Source organism: Pantherophis guttatus, chromosome 1 (assembly GCF_059756535.1).
Source record: "Pantherophis guttatus breed Tessera chromosome 1, ASM5975653v1, whole genome shotgun sequence".
In the NCBI taxonomy this organism is placed as follows: domain Eukaryota; kingdom Metazoa; phylum Chordata; class Lepidosauria; order Squamata; family Colubridae; genus Pantherophis; species Pantherophis guttatus.
This window is the reverse complement of record NC_142063.1, coordinates 309,645,277-309,670,872: the sequence shown is the minus strand read 5'-3', so window position 1 is coordinate 309,670,872 and position 25,596 is coordinate 309,645,277. Positions and strand designations below refer to the sequence as shown.

General features: G+C 41.3%; 1 protein-coding gene across 2 annotated transcripts in view; it reads right to left on the bottom strand.

Annotated features, from left to right (window-relative positions):
• Positions 1-870: 870 nt before the first annotated feature.
• The window catches only part of FOXN2 (forkhead box N2), a 46,860-nt gene continuing 22,134 nt past the window's right edge, over positions 871-25,596 (bottom strand). For both annotated transcript variants that reach the window (XM_034427430.3, XM_034427431.3), the window contains exons 3-6: positions 13,996-14,120; positions 9,708-9,772; positions 6,706-6,774; positions 871-4,114 (exon numbers count right to left, since the gene is read on the bottom strand). In XM_034427430.3, coding sequence (XP_034283321.1) covers positions 3,588-4,114; positions 6,706-6,774; positions 9,708-9,772; positions 13,996-14,120 — 786 coding nt within the window. In that variant the 3' untranslated portion in view covers positions 871-3,587. The remainder of the gene's footprint in view (positions 4,115-6,705; positions 6,775-9,707; positions 9,773-13,995; positions 14,121-25,596) is intronic.

The following is a 25,596-nucleotide window of genomic DNA, read 5'->3' as shown; positions in this document are numbered from 1 at the left end:
CCATAGGTCTTTTTCCACTTCTCAATCACTATGCTGTGTGGAACTCGCAATATTGATTAATGGAAAAAAAACAGAAAGTTATACAAAATCTATCAGATTTGGAAGTAGACCCCTACATTACTCCTTCCTTAGCAAAACCTAATCAGCAGATTATTTCAAAAGTGATTCTGGCAAGCAGGCAGTTTTTCACCAATCCACGAGAATTTCTGGATTGAAGAGCTGAAGCAGGCAATATACAGAATGAGCACCATTTGTGTTTAAACTTGACATCAAAGAAAGTTGTCTACAAACAGGTGAGCGTGCAAACATCCATGCATTAGATTTTTGTTTCTGTCTATAAAATAATGTGATTACAAGGTTGACTCACTTATAGGTTGCTATCATTTTAACAAAAAAAATTATTCTGAAATACTAAAAACTACATAATTTCTTACAAACTTAAGGCCTACACCAGGAGAATCTCTGCTGATATTATTCTAATAGCACTGTCCTGGGTGTGCTGGGACTGCAAATCTCAAAATTTCCATTGTTCATAGTGCCTGGGAATTCTGTGACTTGCAGTTACACTACAGCTGGATGTTGCCAAATTAAGGGAAGCTGTAACAGTAGCAGCATTCAACAAAGTAGGGCTGTGCGGTGCTTTGCATTCTAAGGCAAAAAAGCACATTGGAGCATATGGGGTATGAACACTACATCTCTCTGCTGTTTTTGCTAGCTCAAAATACCTGCCAGTTGCTGGGAAATCTCAAGAAATGATAAATGTGATTTAAGGGATTGTAGAGAGGTGCTAAGTGATTGTCCCCTTAAGCTCCATTTTGCCTTTGAATCTAAAACTCTACACAAGCCTACAATAAACCTCAAGGGGGGATCGCTCCTCTTAGTTCCGGAGCTCTTATAATCAGTCCAGTTAGGATCACTGGAACCTGGCTAAGGCATTGAACTCCTACTGAACATTTAACAGAAATTACAGTGACAGAGTTTTTAGCAGATATAAAGAGACAGTATGCAAGAAAAGGCAGTGAAGGAAGTTAAGTCCCAGACATTTACATCTTTGACACTTTTGTCAAAGCAGCTCTATGTCATCAGTAGAAATATAATGTACAACTCACAAGAATGCAAAATGCAGAGAGGTAACAGGCAGATTTGCTTAAAGGGCCACTAGTGGACTCTCTTCCCTTCATTCTCAAAAGCATGGAAAATGTGCAGACGAAATTTGTCAAGCTGCTTTCCAAACAAGTTATGCTTTGATCATTATGCAACATTCAAGACATTCACAGGCACAACAGCCCCAGCCTGTAGCATGCAAACATTTCTTCCACAAGTGACCACTGAAAAGTAATGGAATTGCATTAATAGACTGCAGCCAAAGACGGCTGTGCCAGCTTGGAGATTCCTGTTTTTCTGAGTTAAGCTCATCGTTTCCAGTGCTCTTTGTTCCAACCAGGGACACTTGCCACATGACTCCAAACTCATCAGTATGGCTGATGGTAACAACAAAAAGATATCTGGATGATAGTTTGGCCCTGTACTTCAGACTAACTATCCCACAGGCAAATAACTGTCCCTAACCCAACTGTGTATTAGCATCCCTAACACTGTAGTAACCTCTCTTATGGCCCTCAGAATTGAGAAGATGCACAACTGTTTCTGAATAAATGCCTAGGAGATACAGAAGTCCACAATTTTAGAAGTCAACATCTGGATACACTTCCAGAATTCGAATTCCCCGATACACTGCACAGAAACAGGTAATTCTCATATTACATGGTTCATGCATTGTAAATATTATGTTATGTGCAACTGTCACGCTGCATCTGGACTTATCTCAGAATTCAACAAGGAAGATTATATTATTGCTGAAATAATAAGATATAAAACATAAACAAAATCCATCCCATTGCCAAGAAAAGTGGAGGCTGCCAGGAGTGGACATATCTATCTCTAAGTTTCCTGTGTTGTTTCTAGAAATGCTGGGTTAAATCAAAGCAAAACTGAAAACTGCAGGGTAGGCTAGGAAGTAGTCTGTTAGAAAGCTGCCACTGAAAGCCCTTGTTCTCACACAGGTGATAACACAGCTGAACTATACTGCTGCAAAAAAGAAGAAGAATCTCTCATGATCATCCCATTATAATTTTTAAAAGCTTTACTCATAAAGAATCAGGGAGAAGATTAGTCTAGAATTGTTCAGCCAACAATGACTTTTCAATGCACTTATTTCTGTTGCATATGGAATATAATTCCATTATGATCTGCAAGGTGATGTGCTAGAGCCCCCAAAACAACTCTTAGCATATGAAGAACTAGTCAAGTATCAACTACCTTAACCTAAACAAAATTAAAGTTCTCTGTGCAATGGTCATTTGCAATTGAGCAGTCACTCATTTGCACATAATTTAGATATCAAGACAGAAAGAAGGGCCTCGGATTTGCAAACAGATGTATACACCATTGATCCAATATATAATAATTACAATTAACACAAACACAAGAGAAAGAACCAGCTCCTTACCTTGTGTTAAAAATAGGAAGAAAATTCTAATTACCCATTCAAGATCCCACTCTCAAAAATAGGAAGATTCACATGTTGTATCTCTCCCCTACCTATCAATTTTATAATTGCAAACACCAGTCAACCTGCAACTGATTATCATGGCAGTTTTATACCATTCATGTAATCACAGACCCTTGGCTTGTAAGTTGAGGAAATCAGTTAACAATGGAAGCTAAAGCTGAAGGCTATAAAAACATGTCTTTATGTGTCTTGTTCTGCATTCTATATCGCTAAAAAAATGGAGACACTGTGGACCCCATAAGCAGTGAAAAATGGGAACATTACCTGCTTAGTTGCCCGATTTCAGATGGGCCTCTACACCTTTAGGACTACCAGATTCATACATACTGAGCACAAACGGGGAATTAGATATATATATGTGTTGTTTGCTTAATTTTTATCACCCCATTCTGAGGGCTAAAAATCATATAATTTATGCCTATTTTGCATAAATGAAATATATTTCATTCACTCAGTATCTAATCAACAGAACTAGAAAGACAGAGATTTTTCCTTAGTGTGATCAAACTCTTTGCATCTAGCCTCTTCTTTTAAAGTACAACATACAAAAACCTGGTAGGCCTAGAAACTGAAAAGGCATATTGGGAAATGGCAAGCAATTCTCTTCTCCACAATATACATATTTTTTAAAGAATCCCTTGTGCATAGGACAATTTATTCCTCCAATTATCTGTTGGACCCTACATGTCACACGTTTATGACAATGATATCCATGTGAATCAATCATTCCAATGATAATAATGAATATTCCATTTCCTTACAATTATTGAGACTTCCTCATCTGTTTCACACAATTTCCATTGGCCCTTCAAAGCACAAATTAATTGCTCTTATAATTAAAAATAAAAACAAAATTTTATAAATGGCAAAATTATAATCTGCAAAAATTAAGAACAAACAAAAAGTCCTTTTATGGCTTTGATCTCCTTTGCAAAGGGTAAAAGGAGGAATATTGCCAGCCTAAAAAATAAAACATGTATATAGATATAGATATAGATAGATAGATCAATTATCTTCACACTGTGTTGTCATTTTTTTTCCTTCTCTTCTGGGCATGGCTCTTTGCAGTACTTATTAGTGAGCCAAGACAAGTGCTGATCCCAGCAAGATGAAGAAGAGACCCAGCCGCCTCTTTGAGTTCGTCATCAATTTCTTGGCAGAGTTCCTCCAGGACCTTCTGATGAGGCTGGGCCTCATCTGTGATACTGACACATGGCTGTGAGGTATAACCACTGTCTGCCAGAGAATCATCATCATCTTCATTGTCATCTGTGTCCACTTCACTCTGAAATCCTTCACTGCCGTCACTCCCTGTCCGGGTGGCCTCTGAGACAAATTTGTATACATCATCGACAGAGGACAGGGAAGACATGCTAGAGAGCGATGCACAACGCTGTGCAGCCACACTGCTGGCACTGTAATTGTGGTCCTCCTTGGGGTCAATGTTAGGGACTGCTGGATCACTCTCTTCCTGGGTGTGGTTATGGAACGTGCTACCATATTTCCTTTTCTTGGAGAGCTTGAGGGATGGTGGCTTTTCACCTAAGAGAAAACAAAAATCTTCTGAAAACTCAAGGGTGGCAATGAGTCCAATAAACATGTTTCCATGTTTAAAGCATCAGGAAGGGATTCAATTAAAACCCAGCTCAAGAATAGGAATGAGATCCTTTCTTTCCCTGTGTTTATTTCTTAGCTGAAATTTTAGATCATTCATTTCTGGAATATTTTTCATTATGTAAATCAACAAAGTATTCTCTAAGGGTGTTAGACTTCTACTTCCCCAGACAGCGTATATAACAGTTCTGTCGCCTGAAGGGTTATGGAAATTGAAGTTCAATTTATGGACAGTATCAGGTAGGGAATATGTTGCTATGTTATTTGATTGATCTCCCTCTCTCCTTCATCACACACCTCCTTTTCTTTCCCCCTTCCATTTTCTGCTCCTCTTTTTCTGGTTTCCAGGACATTGACTGAATATTTTACCATCCCAACTCCCTCATCCCCTTCCTCAATGCTCAATGAATTTTCACACGTTCCACTACCACTTTATTTGAAAATTGAACCTAATCATAGTATTAATAATTCTGCTGGAAGCAAGTGACTTCCTAGACATGAATGTAATCTTTAAGAACAGACCCAGTCGAGAGCTGGGCAACCATCTTTCTCTAGCAACATCTTATCAGGGACAATATTTGGGGGGTAATGTGCTGATTGAGACCAAAGCTTTAACTGTAAATGGATAAGGGTCTTAATCCCTTCCTCTTTAAATTGTTTTGACCTTGCTCCCCAAATACGACAAACCCTCTGAAGTTAACTCAAAGATTCCTCTATTAGGAGCGCCAGCAACCGCAGCAAAAAGTTTCTCTCTCACCGCAGGCTAACAAGTCCGTCCAGCCAAGAGATGAATGGTTGTCTGCCACATCTATTCATCTCCGCCCCCTGCCTTTTATCCCCAGAGGTAGGGTGGGGCTTCACTAGCAGCAGTGGCTCTTCCTTCCCAAGGATTGGCCCACTGCTCTCCTCTGCCTTCTGCACATCTGCACGTCAGGCACTGGACCCAGCTGTTCCTCCTCTTCCTCATCAGGCACTTCCAGAGCTGGGGGCTGTTGACTGAGAGCTGATGGACGGCCCAGGCTCCACCTCTGTCTCTCTCTCTGCCAGTTCCATTCCCTCTTCCCCCTCAGAGTTCCCAGGTGTCTTTGATGCTGACCTGACTCCTACGCCTCCTCTTCCTCCTCTGATTCAGCTGCTGGAAGGGCTGGCGGCCGACAGGCCACAACAGAAATTTTACACACATGCACGCACATCACTCTTCCAATCAATAGATTGCATGGAAATAATGTAAAACTTTATTGGTAGTGTAAATGAATCTCTTGCAGATATTCTGAAATATAGGTAATCGTCAACTTACAACCACAACTAGACACTGTACTTTCTGTCATTAAGTCACTGCAGTCATAAGTCAAGTTGGATCTGACTTTATGACAATTTTTATGGTGGTCATTAAGCAAATCCAGCTTCCCCAATAGGTGTTTATTGCCAGAAATTAGCAAAAGGTTGCAAATCATGGCCTTAGGAAAGTGCAACCATCTGTGAGCCGATTGCCAAGCACCTGAATTGCATTCACATGATCATAGGGTGGTGCAACAGCCATAAGTGTGAGTACAGATGTAACTCACTTTTTTTCCAAGGCCTTTGTAACTTTTAATCATTGTTAAACAAATGGTAAGTTGAGGACTACCTGTAAAATAAAGAGTGCATTAAATTATACCATAGGCCATGTTGCCCACACCTGCAACAGAGGCATGTAATCCAACATCCCGATTCCCAGAAAGCAACCCGATGCCCTGGGAAAACTGACGATAAGGGCAATAGCTATCTATGCCAATACTGCCTTCAACTGAAATTTGGAGGCTTACTATCTCCACAAGCATGCTGTTAACAGAACAGTTCTCCATGAATGTTTCTAACTCCCCTCTGAACTTATCAAAGGTAATGGACTTTGCATACCTTGTGGCTCCTAATTCCATAAGGTAATACAACTATGTGAGAAGGGCTTTCAGTTTCCAGGAATCTCCTGCCTATTACTTTCAGTGGATGATCCTGAGTTCTGGGTTATGAAAAAAGAAAAGGAGGGGGAAGAAAACACTTCTTCCGCTACCAGTAAAAATAGTAATATCAAAGCTGTAACTGGTGTAACAAAAGATGCTTTAAATTTTCTCCATCCCCTTGTTCAGAAAATGATACATGACTTCCATCCAGTTTCCTTTAAACAATCCCAGAATTGTTTTAGTTGCCCTTTTTCAAATGATTTTAGTTGATTTCAAAGTCAGGATCACATATGGGTGAAATTACTAGCGCTCTAAGTAATCTGAGAAGTTGAAAAAAACATGACAAGGTGTTTTTGGAAAAATCTTCTGTATAATTGCCAAGAAAGCTTCATGGATATGTCTATACTAGGAGTCAAAGAAAATGTGAGGGAGATTTTACATCTTTAAACAACATAGCAACTCTAAAACATGGCTTTACCTATCAAACTATCATAGTTAAAATGATATAGTTAAAATAGTATAGTTAAAATAAATTTTATAAAACAATATTCTTTGAAAAGAAGACAGATTTACCGTACTTACAATCTAAAATGTCTTGTTCAATGGAAGTATTCAAGAGCATCATGGCAGTAGCAGCATCGATATCTGAATCTGAAAATCAGAAAAAGAAAAAAGCACCCCATGTCAATTAACTCAATTAAGTTTGACCTGGAACAGTATGATTATCACAGAATAACCAGTCGGAATTCGTTCCTAGAAATTTCGATCCGAAACAATTATCCAAAGAACAAGACTCTTAGAGCAACGGTCCTCAAACTCCTCAAGCCATTAATTTAGTCCGCACAGAACCACAAGGCTGCCCTGCCCACATCGCCCCGCCTACCGTTCGGCTGGATGCAGGACTTACCTTCGCGAGCCCCGTGGGCTAGAACTGGAAGGTAAGGCCAACATTTTTGGCCTGCAGAGACATTCTGGAGGCAGAGGAGGTGAAAAACAGGGGGCGCAGAAACCCCAGGAGGCCAAAAAACGGGCCGTTTTAGCCCGTTTTTAATCTGCAGAGATGTTCTGGAGACGGGGGAGGCCAAAAAACAGGCCGTTTTAGCCCATGTTTGGCCTCCAGAAGATAGACAGAGAAAGAGAGAGAGAGAGACAGAGAGACAGACAAGAGAGAGGGGGGGAGACAGAGAGAGAAAGAGACTTGTTGATTGTAAGCTCCTTAGGGCTGAGAAGAATTGCTGCAAAACTGAGTTTCCTAAAGTGGACCACTAGACTCCTAAACAACTGAAAAAACAATCTAGTAAAAAGAAAAGTCAACCAAAAGAGCAACATGCAAACAAAAGCAAATAAAACACCTCCAGGAGCAAAACAAATTAAAGTTTAATTTGTGTGCATTGTTTAATGGATTGTTAAATTGACCATGCCCACCTAGTCACATGACCTAGCCACGCCCACCCAGTCACATGACCACCTAGCCACACCCACCCAGCTGGTCCGACCCCCCAAGAGTCTGAGGGATCATGAATTGGCCCCCCATTTAAAAAGTTTGAGGACCCCTGCTCTTAGAACTTTGATTAGTAATCTTTATCAGAAAATGATTAATATAACCAAAACCTCAGCAATTAATCTGCTGTCAAATAAGAAATCCCTATATAGCACATTTAAAATGGCAGTTCTGGGTTTCTTTTCTCATGCTTTTTCACTGCAAAGGCCGATTTCATATCAAGATGAGGCAGTTTCCATTTGTTGATTGCTTTGTTTAACTGCTACTAGACTTCTTCTCACTGCAGGATGTTATTCTCACACAGTGATCTAAGGCAACCAAAACTAGCCATACTTCTGAAGCAACCCAGGTAGTTCAAATAATACAGGCAAACCACTATTGAAAATTCAAACGAAAGTTTCCAATCTTAGTATTCTTAGTTTTCCCATTTCTTATCGGTACAAATGCTGTGACCAAAGTCTTGCTTTGCAACTATGAACGATGATGTCTTGGCGCAGCAGACTAAAGCACTGTTAAGTAACGCCAGCTGCCTGCAATTACTGCAAGTCCAAATCTCACCAGGCTCAAGGTTGACTCAGCCTTCCATCCTTTCGAGGTAGGTAAAATGAGGACCCGGTTTGTGGGGGCAATAAGCTGACTTTGTATAAAAAAGGACACCGCTTAGGGGGGGGGCGAAAGCCCTACTAAGCAGGTATATACAAAAGTATGAAGCAGGGGTGAAATGCTCCTGGTTCGGACCGGCTCGGGCGAGTAGGTAGCGATGACGGCGGGCAGTTCGGAGAACCGGTAGCAAAAATCCCTGCCCCCGCCCCCCATGCCCAGCTGAGCCGTGCAATCATCAGAGCCTTTTTTTTCCTTTTAAATGGCTCTGACGAGCCAAGCTCTGATGATCCCAGCTGAGTTGCCTGCTAATCAGGCAACTCAGCTTGGATCGCCAGAGCCATGTAAAAGAAAAAAAGTTTCTTTCCCCCCCCCCACCCTGCTTACTGCTTACTGCTGCTGGTCGCAACGCTGTAATACCTGCAATCCATTGCATCAGCAAGCAACTGAATCTCCCTACCTGCAATCAAGCTCATTGGTGAGCAGCTCTATCTGCAACTTTAAGACTTGTGGACTTCAACTCCCAGCAAAGCTGGCTGAGGAATTCTGGGAGTTGAAGTCCACAAGTCTTAAAGTTGCCAAGGTTGGAGACCCCTGTTCTATTGGGTAAGTCTTTTCCCCCTTTGGGAGCTTTAAAAAAAATAGTTAATTGGTTAATTTTTTTAGACCTAGCCATTTAAAGTTTAGGAAGTTTTAAATTTAGCTGCTTTTATATAAAAATAAATTAAAATAAAATAATATTTGTGCAGCTTTCTGAGATTTTGTGTGTTTCTATAGTGTTTCACTTTAACTACACAAAATCTCACAAAGCTGTATGTGAAATTTTGTGTGTTTAAAGTGTGAAAGTTGGTTTTTTGGGCTTTTTGTGGCTGTGTGAGGTTCCCGCTTATTGCAGGGGCCATTTTGGGTCTAGCACAGCTGCTTTTACATTGTGGGTGAGCCAGTTGTGTTGTGTTGTGTGTGTGTAAAGTATGAAAGTTGTTTTGGGGGGCTTTTTGTGGCTGTGTGAGGTTCCTGCTTGTTGCGGGGCCATTTTGGGTCTAGCACAGCTGCTTTTACATTGTGGGTGAGCCAGTTGTGTTGTGTTGTGTTTTGTAGGTTAAAAAAGGGCAAAGAAGTGACATTGACTTGGCCATGCCCACCCAATCACCTTACCACCAAGCCCCGCCCACTAATTAATCCACGCCCACAGAACCAGTAGCAAAAATTTTTAGATTTCACCCCTGGTATGAAGGCTGTTGCTTAACGCATTGTAAGCCTCCCTGAGTCTCCGGAAAAGGGTGGCATATAAATCGAACCAATAAATAAATAAATGAACAAGTTTTGAGTTCAAATTCTTCCTTCTTCTCATGTGATCAAGTTCCCCTTATATCAATAAAGTGCAGTTCCAGTCAGAGTTATGGAATCTGTTTCCTATCTGCCTACCTTGAAGAACTGACTGATTCAGACTTTTAAACAAAGGGGCAACAGAAAAAATGCTTACCTTTGATAGATCGTCCCTGACACTGTTTCCGAACTGAGGTTAAATAGCAAGGAGATGATGAACCACTGGAAGAGAGGAAAAAGAATCTCAAAATTCAGAGTCTATGCTACGGAAGACAAAATTAACATGAGCCAATCATATTTTCAGCTATTATGATTTCAATACACATAATTAAATATATATAACAAACTCCAGGAATTTCCAAATGGATCCTCAAATGAACCATACCAAATTGATTTCTAAACCAACTACCATATTAGAGACAGATGCCAGTTTTCTATTCATTTCAAATCATGGTACATAAATTTTTTAAAAATATGTGATCCGTCCTTATTTTTATTGGTCATGTCTTATACCTAAATAATGGACCAGAGTAGGCATTTTCAATTTAAAACCTTACAGAAGGTTATCTAAATATATATTTGCCTAAAGTCATAGAAAGTTATCTGCCCACCAAAATAGATTATGCTGAATTATGCAGTTTTTATACAAGCTACTAACAGGTCTTCTGAACTACTTTCTTGCTATTGCTTTCTAAAGATCTCGTAGCCTTTTGCTGCATCTTGTCTCAGATTTTATTCCAGGTCACACATTACTGTCTGGCACAAAGCTTGAAACTTTTGTCCAGAAGTAGATGATGTTTTGTACTGCTGAAAGGCGAATACAGGTTGTCATCAACTTATGACCACAATTGAGCCAAACATTTCTATTGCTGAGACATTTGTTAAGTGAATTTTGCTCCATTTTGCAACTTTTCTTGCCTCAGTTTATTTATTTATTCAATTTGTATGCCGCCCATCTCCGAAGACTCAGTTGTTAAGTGAATCACAGTAGGTGTTAAGTTAGTAACACAGTTGTTAAGTGAATCTAGTTTTCCCCATTGGTTTTGCTTTTCAGAAGGTTGCAAAGGTGATCACATGACCTGGGAACACTGCAACCATCATAAATATGCCAAGTCATTTGCCAAGTGTCTCAATTTTGATCACACGACCATGGGGTTGCTGCAATAGTTGTAAGTGCGAAAAAGGATCATAAGTTACTTTTCTCAGTGCTGTTGTAACTTCAAACGGTCACTAAATGAACTTTGTAAGTGGAGGACTATATGTATTAAAAAATCTCTTCATACATTTAAAGGGGAAGGACATTATTCTACCCCAAGACAACTTTCTTAAAGCAATAAATATTAAGTCTGTAATGAGCATCTTTTAAGAAAGGCCTTTCTGGCAAGAATTTCTACTACAGATAGTCCTCAACTTACTACTACAATTGAGCCCAAAATTCCTGTTTCTAAGTGAGACAGTTGTGAAGTGTGTTTTGCCCATTTTACAACGTTTCTTGCCACAGTTGTTAAGTGAATTGCTGCAGTTGTTAAGTTAGTAACATGGTTAAGTGAATCTGGCTTCCCCATTGACTTTGCTTGTCAGAAGGTCACAAAAGGTGATGACTTGACCCTGGGACACTGCAACCGTCATAAATCCGAGTCAGTTGCCAAGCATCTGAATTTTGATCACATGACCATGGGATGCTGCAATGGTCGTGTGAAAAACAGTTGTAATTCACTTTTTTCAGTGCTGTTGTAACTTCAAACAGTTACTAAATGAACTGTTGTAAATCAAAGACTACCTGTTCATCAAGACTATTTTTGGAAGAGGGTCTAGGAACAGCTTGTTCTTCCTGCAGTGATGCACTTACCTCAGGAGCAGGCCATACTTTAAAATGCCTTAACAATTTTCAAAGCCTTTCTAAATCATAAAGCAGTTCTTTTTTCCAAAAAACGCCCCGAAAACAGCCAGAAAACAGCCGGAAAACGGCCTGAAGAATGGCCAAAAAACAGGCATGCACACACTGGCCAACTGGTCTTCGGATTTCCGATGCTCCGGCGCATGGCCTATTTTTTGGGTGCTTTTTGAGCCGTTTTCAAGCCGTTTTCCAGCGCTCTAGCACCCGCGAAGACCATACGCGCTGGAAACCAAAAGAGCAGCTGGTGACGGCATGCGTGCCCACAGAGAAGGCTCTGCGTGCCACCTCTGGCACGCATGCCATAGATTCACCATCACCGTTCTAGCATTTCCCAAAAGCTGGCACTATCTTTGGAAAGTTAGGGCAGGGTTCATCTCAAGTCTATACTGACCAGGCTAACTCACTGTTCACTCCAGGAGTTTGATTCTGAGCGGCTCAAGGTTGAGTCAGCTTTCCATCCTTCCAAGGTTGGTAAAATGAGGACCCAAATTGTTGGGGGCAATATGCTGACTCTGTAAACCACTTATAAAGGGCTGTAAAGCACTATGAAGAAGTATATAAGTGCTATTGCTATTCTGTTAATAGACCTATGACTCTTTTGAATTGTCTTCTGCAAGTTTTTCTAAATTGCTTTTTAAATTACTCATTTCACTTCCTAATTGGCCCAATTTTTATACCAGTTTATTTTTTTTATCTATTGTTTTCATATATTTTACCATACTAAGTCTGTTACTGTATTTCAATGTTCTTGCAGCCACCTTAAAAAATACATTGACAGCAAAATAAATATCAATGGTATTAATTTTTAAACAACATTCTATATTTAAAAGCTCAGGGACCTATTTTCAAGGCTTGATATAGCACAAAACAAAGAATGCAAGATAAGACAATCTAATACTGTAACAAACATGCACTTTTGGCAATAGCCAAGTTGGAAAGTAGAAAAAAAACTCTAAATAACAGTGATATACCAGAGATTTTATTTTTGTGCCTCCCTGAATGTACAATGCTCCAAAGAACAGAAAACAGAATTCATACATCTTTTTTCCCCAGTTATTGCTAGGCATGAATATAAGTCTGAATTTCAATTTCACAGACCTGTGCTTCAAAAAAATTCATCTCACCCTTAACACTTCTTCAGAAATTTCATCATTTTTAGATTTTTTTTCTTTAAAAGGTCTTATGCATTAGTGTCTATTTTTAAACTGTATTTTCTTTCAATTCTTTTATTCAGTTGTAATTTCATGTGAAAAAGAGCTTTTCTCTCTCAGGTTATTGCCACATTACAAGTCATCATGGCCTTGAGAGAAGCTGCAAAGTCTCTTCGTGCTTGCAGGTGCTTGGTACATCTCAGGGGTAGTCAGGGCAGAGACCCAGGAGCAAAAGGACCGTATTTTTCAGACTATAAGGTATACTTTTTTGTCTCCCAAAAGGGGGTGAAAATGTCTGTGACAGAATATTGCAGAAGCCCCGCCCACCTGCTGGCCGTTTTTTGGCCTTTGCACGCCCCATTTTTGGGGCTTTTTTGGCCTGTTTTGGAGGCTTTTTTCAGCCCTTATTCAAGGCTTTTTTCAGCCTGTTTTGGGGCATTTTTCAGCCCTTATTCAAGGCTTTTTTTGGCCCGTTTTTGAGACTTTATTCAGCCCGGGCTTTTTGGAAAAAAACTGGTCAAAAAAGCCTCGAAAATGGGCCAAAAAAAATCCTCAAAAATGGGCTGGAAACAGGCCAAAAAAAGGCTGGAAAGGGGCCAAAAATGGGGCGCGCAGAGGCCAAAAACTTCTTGTTGTTGTTTTCCTCTTCTAAATTTAGTTGTGTCTTATAGTGTGAAAAATACGGTAGCTCTGTCCTCTTCTCCACAAGGTTTTTCAGGCTCATATGGTACATTGAGATTTGGGTCATGTCCCAAATCTCTCTCCTGATATTGCCTCTTCCAAAATGAACTATGCAACACAAAAGTTATATCAAACAATTATTTTTCTGAATACTTATACTCCTAAGCAGGCCTAACCAGAAAATATATGAGAACTGTGGAATTAGTTCATAATATGCAAACCTGGGAGGGTTAATGGCCTCAACGTATTAACAAGAAGCTTCATTACCTGGCTTATACTGAGTCCTGTACATCTCTCTGATTTCACAAACAATTACATTCCTTTTTTTAATCCTAGTATCAAAATCCTAGTAACTATGATAAGAGGCAGGCTATTGAGATGAAAATATAAAACTGCCTTGTTCAGTGCTGGTCTCCTGTATTCTGTGACTGAGGCCTGCTGATTTGGGGGGAGTGGAAAGCACTCTCAATGCATTTGGGGACAGGGAATGCAGGATCTCTTCTCTGGACATGGAAAGCATTTCTGCCTACAAAATATGGGATCTGCCATTGAATACGAGCTGTTCTCCAACTTTCAAAAAGAAAAAAAAAAGATATAGAAAAACAGCTTTCCATCACAGTGTTGTCAAAATACAAACTGTCCCGTCTTCTCTTTAGTAATATTATCTGGAAAACCTTTTCTTCCAAGGTTGTATTGCTTGGGAAAAGAAATCCTACCTTAGTGGTGATGCTGGTGGGGTATAAAATGCAAACGCAGAAGGAAATGGTTGCTTCTTCAGAGCCTGTACAAGGTTTGGTTTATATTCTGGATCCACACACCACAATGAACCTTTTCCATTCACCTAGGAAACAACCATGCATTAGCAGTGATTACAGGCAGTTTCAATAGGAACATCAGATCTAAAAGTGTGTTACACTCCACAGGTGCTTGAATAAAACACAATGTATCACTTTTTATGTCTAGAGACCTTAAGATGAATGTGAACACAGCTGGAGGCACACTTCTCTGAATAAGCATGGTCAACGGATCATTACAGCACCATTACTGCAATCCCACCACTTTGGCACTGTATTCATCACTTGGTAACAGCAGCAGAAGACCTCATGAGGGAACTGCTTTCCTATCCCGCCCTGTGCCTCTCCAGAAGATTGGCTGACGTCAGAAATGTGATGGGAAAAGAAGGGGCTTGCAACTTTCCTCACAAGTGCCTTTCTTTTCCTCATGGCAGCACTGGGGTCATATTTATGGACAAATACACAGTTAAAACCTTTTAAATCAAATGTTCACCCACTTGGAAAATTTGCATATATTTTTTGCCATTACCAAACTTAAAAAAAAAACAGCCTTTTCTTAAAAACAATGGATATCTTGCATGCCAAGCTTCTCCAATCTGTAACTGCATTTTCATAAAACATTAAAAATGTAGCATTATTTATGTATCAGATTTATGTCCTGCTTTTCCTTCTGGAGACCAAGATAACATATTGTCAGCCCCACTAGGCAGACCAGACCAGGAATTCAACTCCACATGAAGGCTAACATTGATTTCATTTAGATTGGCTATAGTAATGAAATTCTGAAAGTTTGATTGTGCTGTACCTCCCCTTCCTCCATCTTCAGTGAATTAGGCAGGTTTCTGTCCGAGCTGCTTCCAAACTAATTTTATCTCTTTGTTCTGGACTTCATCCCCTTTTGCTTTGGCAATACTTCCTACAAGGTCATCTGCCTTCCTTCCTTACAGGTTTAGCCATTTGCTTTTCAATATTTGATATTTGAAAAATGTTAAATTACTTGTATTGATTTATTGAAGTAAATATTTCCTCTAAAATATCCTTCTTTCTTTTCATAAAAAAGACCAACTGACACCATTTATTTAAAAAAAATCAAATTTCATATTAAACAACTGCTGTGATAACAAAGTTTGAAAGCTACTTTTGTTTTCTTAGAATCACCATTCATAATGTTTACTCAAACTATGAGAAATACATTTTTATTAAGGAAAGGAGAATTCTGTAGCTGGTTGCTCTATGGTGTCCCTTTTTTCTTAAGCAATCACTTTTCAACCTCCAATGTTTATAATTATCCTATAATTAATATAAATGTCAGGTATGCTTCCTTCAGTATCCAGGAAAGATCTTTGAGCAAGGTATGAAATGTACTTGTTTAGAAAACAAATCAGTTACTACCCAAATGACAGTGCAGCCCTCACTGTCGGGTAAGTCCACCACAAAATCCATAGATATTTCCTTCCATGGGGCGTTCGGTCTAGCCACACTTTGCAGTAATCCAGGGGATTTTCCTGGAGGTCTTTTAGCCGAGGCACATACTGGACAGCTAGCCACATATGTCTGTATGTCCTTTTTTAGTGCAGGCCACCAAAACTGTCTCTTAACAAGATGTAAAGTTTTGACAAACGCAAAGTGTCCTGCGGCTTTGGCATCATGCGCATATTTCAATACGGTTGGTCTTAATGTGGACGGAACATACAATTTCGATCCAACCCAAGCTAGTCCATCGCGAAGTGTGCATTCATTCGAGTGGAGTTTAAACCACTCGTCAACTTTTAGTGCTTCTCGTAACTTTTCGAGTAAATCCCCTGAGAGTTCTGGATCGGTTTTACTCTGCGCTCTGGTAGTGACGGGTGTTGCCAATTGCGTTAAGGGGATCATTGGTTGAACCAGTTCCTTCTTTATGCTGTTGTACTGTGGCAATCTGGAAAGTGCGTCTGCCATGAAATTTTTTCCCCCAGGAAGGTAACGTAAAGTGAAATTGAAACGCTTGAAATGTTGGGCCCAGCGTGCCTGTTTGGGTGACAATTTGTGTGGTGTTTTTAATGCTTCTAGATTCTTATGGTCAGTCCACACCTCGAAAGGATGTTTTGCCCCCTCCAAAAATTGTCTCCATGTTAACAGCGCCCATCTAACTGCAAACGCTTCCTTCTCCCATATGGCCCATCTCCTTTCTGTTTCAGATAGTTTACGGGATGTGTAAGCACAGGGTTGTAATATTCCATTCTCATTCTTTTGCAAGAGTATCGCTCCTACGGCAACGTCGCTAGCATCCGCTTGTATTACAAAAGGTTGTTCTATGTCGGGGTGTTTGAGCACAGGTTCAGCTGCAAACAGCCGTTTCAGTTTTTCGAAAGCGGCCTGACAGTCCATAGTCCATTCTAGTGGTTTCGAGGGTTTGGGTTTTATTTCCCCTTTTGTTTTGAGCAAGTTTGTAATTGGCAGTGCGATTTTTGCGAAAGAGGGGATAAATTGTCTATAAAAGTTAGCAAACCCTAAGAAACTCTGTAACTGTTTACGGGTGCGCGGTGCGGCCCATTCCATTACTGCCCGGACCTTTTCCGGGTCCATCTCTATTCCCTCATGCGATATACGATATCCAAGATAGTCGATTTTGTCTTGATGGAATTCACATTTAGAAAGTTTGGCATAGAGTTCAGCTGCTCTGAGTTTATTCAAGACCGCTCGAACCAATCTTATATGGTCGGCCATGTTGTCAGAATAAATTAGAATATCGTCCAAATAGACCAACACCCCCTTATATAGATGCTCATGCAACACTTCGTTGATCAACTGCATGAATACGGCCGGGGCCCCCTGTAGTCCAAAAGGGAGTACTCTAAATTGGAAACACCCCAGTGGGCAATTAAATGCTGTCTTCCATTCATCTCCCTCTTTTATTCTCACTCGGTAGTATGCCTCTCTTAAATCAAGTTTAAAAATTTTTCCCTTTCCTAAATGGGCCAACATGTCCTTCATAAGTGGGAGGGGATAGACATTTTCCACGCAAATGGCGTTCATGTTTCTATAATCAACAACTAATCTGAAGGATCCATCTTTCTTTTCGCGGAACATTACTGGCGCTGCTACCTTGGGTTTGGCTCGTTCGATAAATCCCCGTTCTAAGTTTTTGTCAATAAAATTTCGCAATTCCTCCAATTCTCGAGGTGTCATGGGGTATATTTTTGGTTTGGGAAGCTTCACCCCTGGGAGTATTTCAATGGTGCAGTCAGTGGCCCTGTGGGGAGGCAGATTATCAGAAGCTTTTTCACTAAACACTTCCTTGAGGTCCCAATATTCCTTCGGAATTTTCTCTTCTCCCTCAATATAGTTAATGGCTACTGCGGCCCCTTCTGGTCTTATGTCGTCCCTTAGGGAGGGGCCTTCCTTTTCCGGAGGTGGTTCTGCCGTACGGATGCGCAGGACCCCCGTTTTCCAATTTACTCGTGGGTTCCATTTTCGAAGCCAGGGCAGTCCTAGAATTAGGGGCCTTTCCATGCCAGGGGCTACAATAAAGCTGAGCTTTTCTATGTGATTCCCCAAGTGTAGTTCGAGGGGTTCGGTCATAAAACTAGCTGGGCCCCCCCCTGCAATCGACCCATCTAATTGACAAAATGCAATGGGTCTTTTTAACGTTTTCAGTCTCAGTCCCATTTCCTCCACTACTTTGGGGCTAATTATGCACCTAGTGCACCCCGAGTCCAACAGGGCTAACAATTGCGCGTGAGTTCCTGTGGAGGGCACCCTTACTTCTACGGGGATGAGTAAGGGTTCTTCCGTGTGACTCACCCGTTCATCGGTGTCCGAGTCGGAGTCTGTCTCGCTGTCGTCATCGTTGGTCGGAGTTCCCAACTCACGCTGGTTCCGGGGAGTGAACTCAACGACTTCTCCTTTCAGGGCGGTGCCGCGGGTTTTGGCGGGTATTTTATCGCTTTTCTTTTGGCTGGCCCCGGTGGCTTTTGGCGGTGGTTTGGAGAAACATTCGGCCGCCCGGTGACCCTCCTTCCCACATTTGAAACAGGTGAAGGGCTTTGACTTGGGTTTGAATTCGGTCTTCCCACCAGTCATCTTGGCCGCCCCCTTACGGTAGAGAGAGGATGACTGGTCCCCCATCCGCCTTCCTCGGAGTTCGCTCCGTTTCAGCTCGATCTCCACATCCTCAGCTACTATGTACCATCTATCCAAATCATCGGGGACCCCCATGCTCCTGCAATCTCGATATATCTCATCATTCAATCCATCCTTGAAACTCTCCAAAAGCGCCATTTCTGACCAGCCTGTCATATAAGGTGCCAGTTCACGAAACTCTTGGATATACTCTGCCACCGGCCTCCGGCCCTGCTGAATGCTCTTCATTCTGAGTCTCGCCTTTCGTTCAGCTAAATGGTCTTCAAAACGTCTTCTAAGGGCCCTCATGAACTGGTTGTAATTTCTCAGCAGGAGGGAGTTGTTATTGTGGAGAACTACCATCCACTCAGCCGCCACTCCCTCTAGGGCATTCGCAACGCTTCTGACTTTAGCCGCCTCTGTTTCGTAGTCCTCCCCCCAATCCTGCATGTGGTTCCACACTTGGGTCAGGAAAAATCCCAAGGTTTTAGGATTTCCATCAAACTTTCCAGGAAGGGGGGGGATTTTTGGCTTTTTACGTCTGCGGGGGGGGGCCTGCAGGGCTGGGGTTCTCTGGCCGGCTGCATCTCTTCCTCGAGCTGCCGAAGCCTGGGATGTTCCCTCCTCAAACTCTTCCTCTCCCCCGCAGGCTGTCTCTTCTGCCTCCCCCCTGGGGTCTGCTTCCCCCTTTTCCACAGGAGTTTCAAAAGACTCACGGTTTTTTCTGCTTTCTTCCACATCACGGATAAGCTGCAAGGCTTGATCTATCATGAGACGTTCCTTCTGCTGTTGCATCCACACTGCCTCCCTTTTCCGGGGTCTGGAAGTCGTCACTCCCCGGGGATTCTCTCCCCAGTCCGGCAGTCTGCCCACACCTTTGGACCATCTAGCTTCCTCCGGTTCCAAACGGAGTTTTTCCAGCCATTCTGCAGTTTCTCTTTCCGACTGGAGGGCGGTTGAACTCGCTGCCCCCATCTTCCCTTCGTCATCACTCCCACGATCTGACATACTTTGGATTTTCAGTCCCCTCGGTTTTTGTCCGGGATGACTGAGATGACTTCCAGCTTAATGTCAGGTATGCTTCCTTCAGTATCCAGGAAAGAAAACCCCAAACTCAAGCATTTTGAAGAATCTGGTACTTTTACTGAATATGAAAAGATTAACATCCCAGTGAAAAGCTGGAAGTGATCAAAACGCGCGAAATGCATCTACTAAGTTTCTTCCCCCCCTCGTGTTTATAGTTTCTCAGCCAATCTAAAGGTCTTCCAAAGGTCAGGTGGCAACACGTCTGGCAGCGTCATCCATCAGGAATGTCAGGACAGTTGGTCGGCCATCCCCTTCTGAAATGTAGTTTCGATTTCCCCGAAGTACCCTCCTACAAAGACAAACCCCCTCCTGCTCTCTTCCCCCCCCTCTGCTCCATACCTAATCCCTCCCCGTTTCTTATGGCAGCTAAAGCAGGAAAGCTGATGCTGACAATAACACTAGATCTCTTTGACGTTTAGTATTATGATGATCAAAATGGAATAAGAATATAACTTTTGTTTTTTTAGAAAAATGAGCATTTTGTTTACCCACTTTATAATGCAGGGTTTGAAATGCAATCTTCCTCAACTTGGACTCGTCCAAATGTGTTGGGTTAGAGATAGACCTTGACTTACAACTGTAATGGAACCCAGAATTTCTGTTGCATGTTATGACAGTTGTAACTTGAGGCACCCACGTGACTAACCCAATTTTACATTTTTTGCAGCAGTTGTTAAACACAACGGTCATCAAGCAAACCCATTGTCCGCAACATTTTTTTTTTGCTGAAAACTGGAAGTAAACACCAGTTTCCGGCAAATAAGGCACACTGTGGTCACATCACTGTGGGACGCTGCCAACAGTCATAAATGCGGCCCAGTTGCCAAGTGACCACAATGTTATCTAGTGATGCAGGGAGAGGGTTGTTGGAATTTAAAATCCCAGACTTAAGTACATTTGGGGGGGATCCATTGTAACTTTGAACAGCTGCTAAGCGAGCGGTCATAAGTTGAGGACTACCTGTAATACAATGCTGATCATCTCCAGATGAGAGTGTAAATCTAAAAAAGGTTGCCCTTCCTCAATTTTTGTCAATGTTAAAACTTTTTGAAAGAGAACATAGTAACCACCACAGAAAGCGATTCTATCCATTGTAATACTGTACATATAGCAAGAAATAGCATCATATTGTTGTAGTGTGGTCTTCCTGCTCAGCATTATAACAAGGCACATCTCTTTTCCAGGATTAAGACACCAGATTAGAATGTGGGAAACTGTGAGTTCTGATCCTGTGTTAACCATGAAAGCCAGCTGAGTGAACTTGGGCCAGCTACTCTCTCAGCCCAAGTCACCTCACAAGATTGTTGTTGTGGAGAAAATAAGAGGAAATAGATGTCTTGGATATATTCGCTACTTTGAACTATTTGTAAAAATAATAAAGGCAGGATATAAATAAGTAAACAAGCAAATTAATTAATTTCCATTGCATCCTCTGATGCTTCTTGTCCCCAAACACCCAACAGATATTCTGTGATCACTTTTAATCCTCAACTTAATGGATTAATGAGAAAGTTTTCTCTTTCTTATTTTTTAATGGCCCTATTCAGGGAACAAACATGAGACTAGGTTGTAGAATGCTACCTGTCAATTTGGAAATAGGCTTCACTTTCCTAGAAGTAGAACACTCATGCATAAGATTTGGAAAAACCCAACATTTCCTTATACAGGTAGTCCTCAATTTAGGACTTCAACTGAGCCCTAAATTTCTCCTGCTAAGTGAGGCAATTGTGAGGTGAATTTTGCCCCATTTTACGGTTTTTCTTGTCATAGTTGTTAAATGAATCATTGCACTTGTTAAGATAATACCACGGTTGTTAAGCGAATCTGGCTTCCCCATGACAGAGGGTGCACAAGGTGATCACATGACCCTGGGACACTGCAACTGCCATAAATATGAGTCAGTTACAAAGCATCTGAATTTTGATCTCGTGACCATGGGGATGCTGCAACGGTTGTAAGTGTGAAAAATGGTCATAAGTCACTTCTTTCAATGCCGTTGTAATTTCAAATGGTTACTAAATGAACTGTTGTAAGTCAAGGACTGCCTATATGTATTCTGAAAAGGCTATTTTTTAAACACGAAAACAAAAGCAATGTAGCATTAGTAAAACTGACAAAAAAATCGAGACAAAGCCTGGAATAAATTCCTCAAAAAATGCATTATAAAATTATTGACTAAAATTAGATTTTGGCACCTACTCCTTTCCTCATCAGGAATGCTTCCTGCAGATTTAAGCTGTGCTCTTTCCCTCAATCTCACCCCAGGCCCTGACAATCTAGTTTTGTCTTTGCAGACCATCCGTATTTTGTGTTACCCTTTTAAAATCCTGGAATGGAAGAAAATATACTGTACCAGGCAAAGACTCAGCAGGCTGATAAATGCTGAATCAGATTTGAATCCTATTTCTGATACCTAGGGCCAAACCACGTCCCTCTGCTGGTTTAGGTTATTCAGTGTCTTTTTCACTTGGGTTTGCATGCATATTAATATTTTGTCTTCAAATGCTTGCTTGGAAGCATTAAAACTGAAGTTGAAAACATCAATAGATAGGATTAATAGAGTAATTTCTTAATAGCAGCCCTGCTTGTATTTCTAATTGGCTTTTATTTGGAGAGGCCTTTTGTAAAAGGGTGTTTAGGACGTAATGCATGCATTCATCCTCAGCCATCTCTTTCTCTTCAGACAATGAATAAACAGGCACTATTCCAAAATAGCTATGACTTTTCCTATCGGTTCCCAATCTTCCTTTCCAAGTGCTCAAGGTGAATTAACTGGGGCTGTCTTTTTCGTTATTCTTAACAACATATCTCAAATGAGGCACATCTGGCCAAGAGATACTGCCAAAAGCATTTAAGAATTGGATTTCACTGGGGTATACCTATATAATTGGACTTCATATTTTTTAAATATATACTTATTATCCTCCTTTTTCATAGGACTGCCAACAATTCTTCATCCAGGGAAATCAAAGCTATTCCTGCTTCAACTTCAAACAATGATGCATCAAGATGGCTCACTGGGCACCTCATTATCTATTTTAAAGCCAAGTTCTAGTGCATGCAAAGACATCACTGGGTGGTAAGTAATCTCATTTCAATTATTGAACCTAATGAACTTTTAATTTTAAGTCCTATAAATAAGACACTTAAAAAGAAGGAATAACCTCAATGGTTGCAATATGTTACAATATGCAGGATATTTTTATGAGTCATTGGGTTTGTCATATTTTTGCCATGAACAGTGGTAAGTTGGGTAGATTTGAATTATTTATTCTTTTGAATAGTTTTATTCCTCTTGAATAAAATAAGAGAATAAGTTATTTTTCAAATAATAAAATTTGCACACAGAAAGGCCTTATTCAAAATCCTTTGAATAACTTAATTAACAAATGGAGAAAAATCACTACTGTACCAACTCACTCACCTTATTGGGGGGGGATGCTCAATATTTTATTTATTTAAAACATTTATATAGCTGCCCTTCTTGAACCAAACTTTGGGTGTCTCACAACCTCAAAATAAAACAAAATCTATTTACAATAATAAAACATCAAAACAAAAAGATTTGGCATCACAACTAAACTTTCCCATGTAACCCATAAATTCATTTCACCAATCTAAACCTAACCCAATGTTTGGAGAAAAAGATAGATCTTAAGTATTTTTCAGTTTAGTGGGGGCCGCCGATCCTCTGGGGCCAGGGTCTGCAACCTTAAACACTCAAAGAGCCATTTGGACCCTTTTTCCACAGAAAAGAAATCACCAGGACCCACAAAACCTGGCTGGGCATGGCCAACTTGATATCACTCACTCCCATCCAGTCACGCTTACCCAGGTTTTATGGCTCCTGGTGTTTTCTGGGAAAACACCAGGAAACAGGTCTCTCTGTGTGTGTGTGTGTGTGTGTGTTTCTGTTTCTCTCTCTTTCTCCTTCTCTGTCTCTCTCTTTCTCTCTCTCATCTCCCTCTCTCTCTATCTATCTTGTGTGTGTGTGTGTGTGTGTGTGTGTGTGTGTGTGTGTTTTGTTCCCTCTTGAACCATTTCCAAAAACAGGTGAAAGTTGGGGGTTTTTTTGGGTGCTTTTTACCATATTTAAATCAAGTGTCATTTCAGGTTCCCAGACAAATGAAGCTCTTTCATCCCCCTGCTGTGGCTCCCTGTCAGCTGAACCCACCACTGGTTGGTCCCGTCCTTCACCTTCCCCTCCCAGTCACTCCTCGCCTGGCTAGACGTGTGACTTGCTCTCTGCCCTGATACTGGCTCAGCCTGGCTGCGGCCGACGCCACTGCTGTTGCTACCTCCATAGCCTGCCCGCTGCTCTCACAGCGCCTTGCGCAGCACAGTTAAATAGCACGCTTCACAATGGGGGAGACTATGTCCCCTCCTCCTCCTGGAGCCCATTACGATGCAGAGCATCGACTGCAACCGGGCTGGGCCAGTGTCTCGGGGCGGAGAGCAAGTCGTGTATCTCCAAGTGACCGAGGTGTGCGTAGCACCAATAAGGGCCGGAAGAAGCGCCTGCGAGATATGTACAGGGGTGCTTCACTCCCGCTCTGGAATAAGGTGTAAGTCTCCATCCCCTGCCGTCGCCCTTACCTTCTCAGGCCAGGTGGGGAGTGACTGGGAGGGGAGGGCGAGGGGCAGGGCCAGCCAGTGGTGGATTCAACGGACAGAGAGCCACAGCAGGGGGACGAAAGAGCTGCATGCAGCTCCGGAGCCGCAGGTTGCAGACACCCGCTCTGGGGGAATGGTGTTCCATATGACATGTGCTGCCACAGAAATGGTGTGTTTTCTAAGATAACATTTAATAGAAGGGATTAGGCATGCCCATTTTATCCAATCTGAGAGGCAATCATACCAATAACCCAGTCTTATATCTTATAGGGCTTTAACTATAATAATCATCACCTTGAATTTCACCCAGAAGAATATTGGGAGCCAATGCAACTCACACAACACGGGTGTAACCAGGGTGACCTTCATGAGACTAAATTCTGGATCAGCTGTAATTCCAGGCAGTCTTCAAAAGCAGTCCCAAATAGAATGTATTTCAGTAATCAAAAGTTAGCTTTTTTTTTTTAAATCTCCAACTTGATTCTATCCAGATAATTTAGAACTTAGCATGTCCATGTGTGATTTATATTCATGTGTCCATAGCTTTAGCAGAAATTTTCAAAGACCATACCATTTTTGGAATATTGCAAGACTTTTCTGGATGGAAAGAATTCATTTAGAGGAAGTCTGTGCTAATTTCTATGCCAGTTCCTATGGGCAACCATCCTTTCTACATCATATATAGCCCCAGGCTGTTTTTCCAAATTGAACTGCTGAAATTCAGTAGAAAAACAAAGAAATTTGATGCACAACCTCTCAACAATTTGGAGAAGGCTGTGATAGTACTCAATTAGAGATTCCCCAAGGGATGCGTATTTGTTTAGCAAATCTCATTTATCTAAGTGTTGTGTACCCTACCCTGCTTTGTTCAGAATATTTCTGTTAGTAACTTTTTTTTAATGATCTGATCCCTTTTAACATTTGGATCAATATTACAAAAAAACATTTCATCAATACAGCAAAGTTTAACATCTGTGGTACATTTGGGAATCAAGCATTGCAAAATCCTCTTTCCTAACACACTCTATATAGAGGTACATCATTCTTACATTTTAATTGTACCATTTGAGTTCAACAAACTTGCTTTAAAAAAGGATTAGTCTTCAAGATTCATTACGAGAGACTTCTCTAATAAAGTGACTTCCAGATATGTAGAGACCAAATCCCAGAATTCCTTGTCAGTAATATTTCCAACCTATTTAGAGGAATCTGGGAATTGCTGGATGAAAGGGGTGTTGGTCCTACCTGATATGCTCCTTCTCAGGGTGCGGGGATTCAAACTTCTACAGGTAGCCCTTGACTTACAACCACTTGTTCACTGTTTGAAGTTATGACAGTGTTGAATGAAGGTGACTATAAGCTGGTTATTGGAATTCTGCCATCCCAGCATCTTCACAGTCTTATGATCGTGATCCTGGAGCCAGGTCATGCTTACAATTGGTTGCAGTGCCTCATGAAATCATGATTTCCATTTGTGTTCTTCCTTGCCAACTTCCTCAGAAGTCAATGAGGAAGCCATCAGGGAAGGTCACAAGTCTGAGGTAGGTTCAATGCCTCACTGCATTGCCCCCACTTCTCACACTCCCTCCCTAAGCCTTCCAATCTTCACATCCTCTTTCACCAGGCAACAGCCATTTTGCCAGCCTGCTTGCAAGCCACTTTGCAAGGCTATGCAACTTCCCGCCGGCTTCCCCACTGACTTGGTTGTTGGAAGCTGGCATG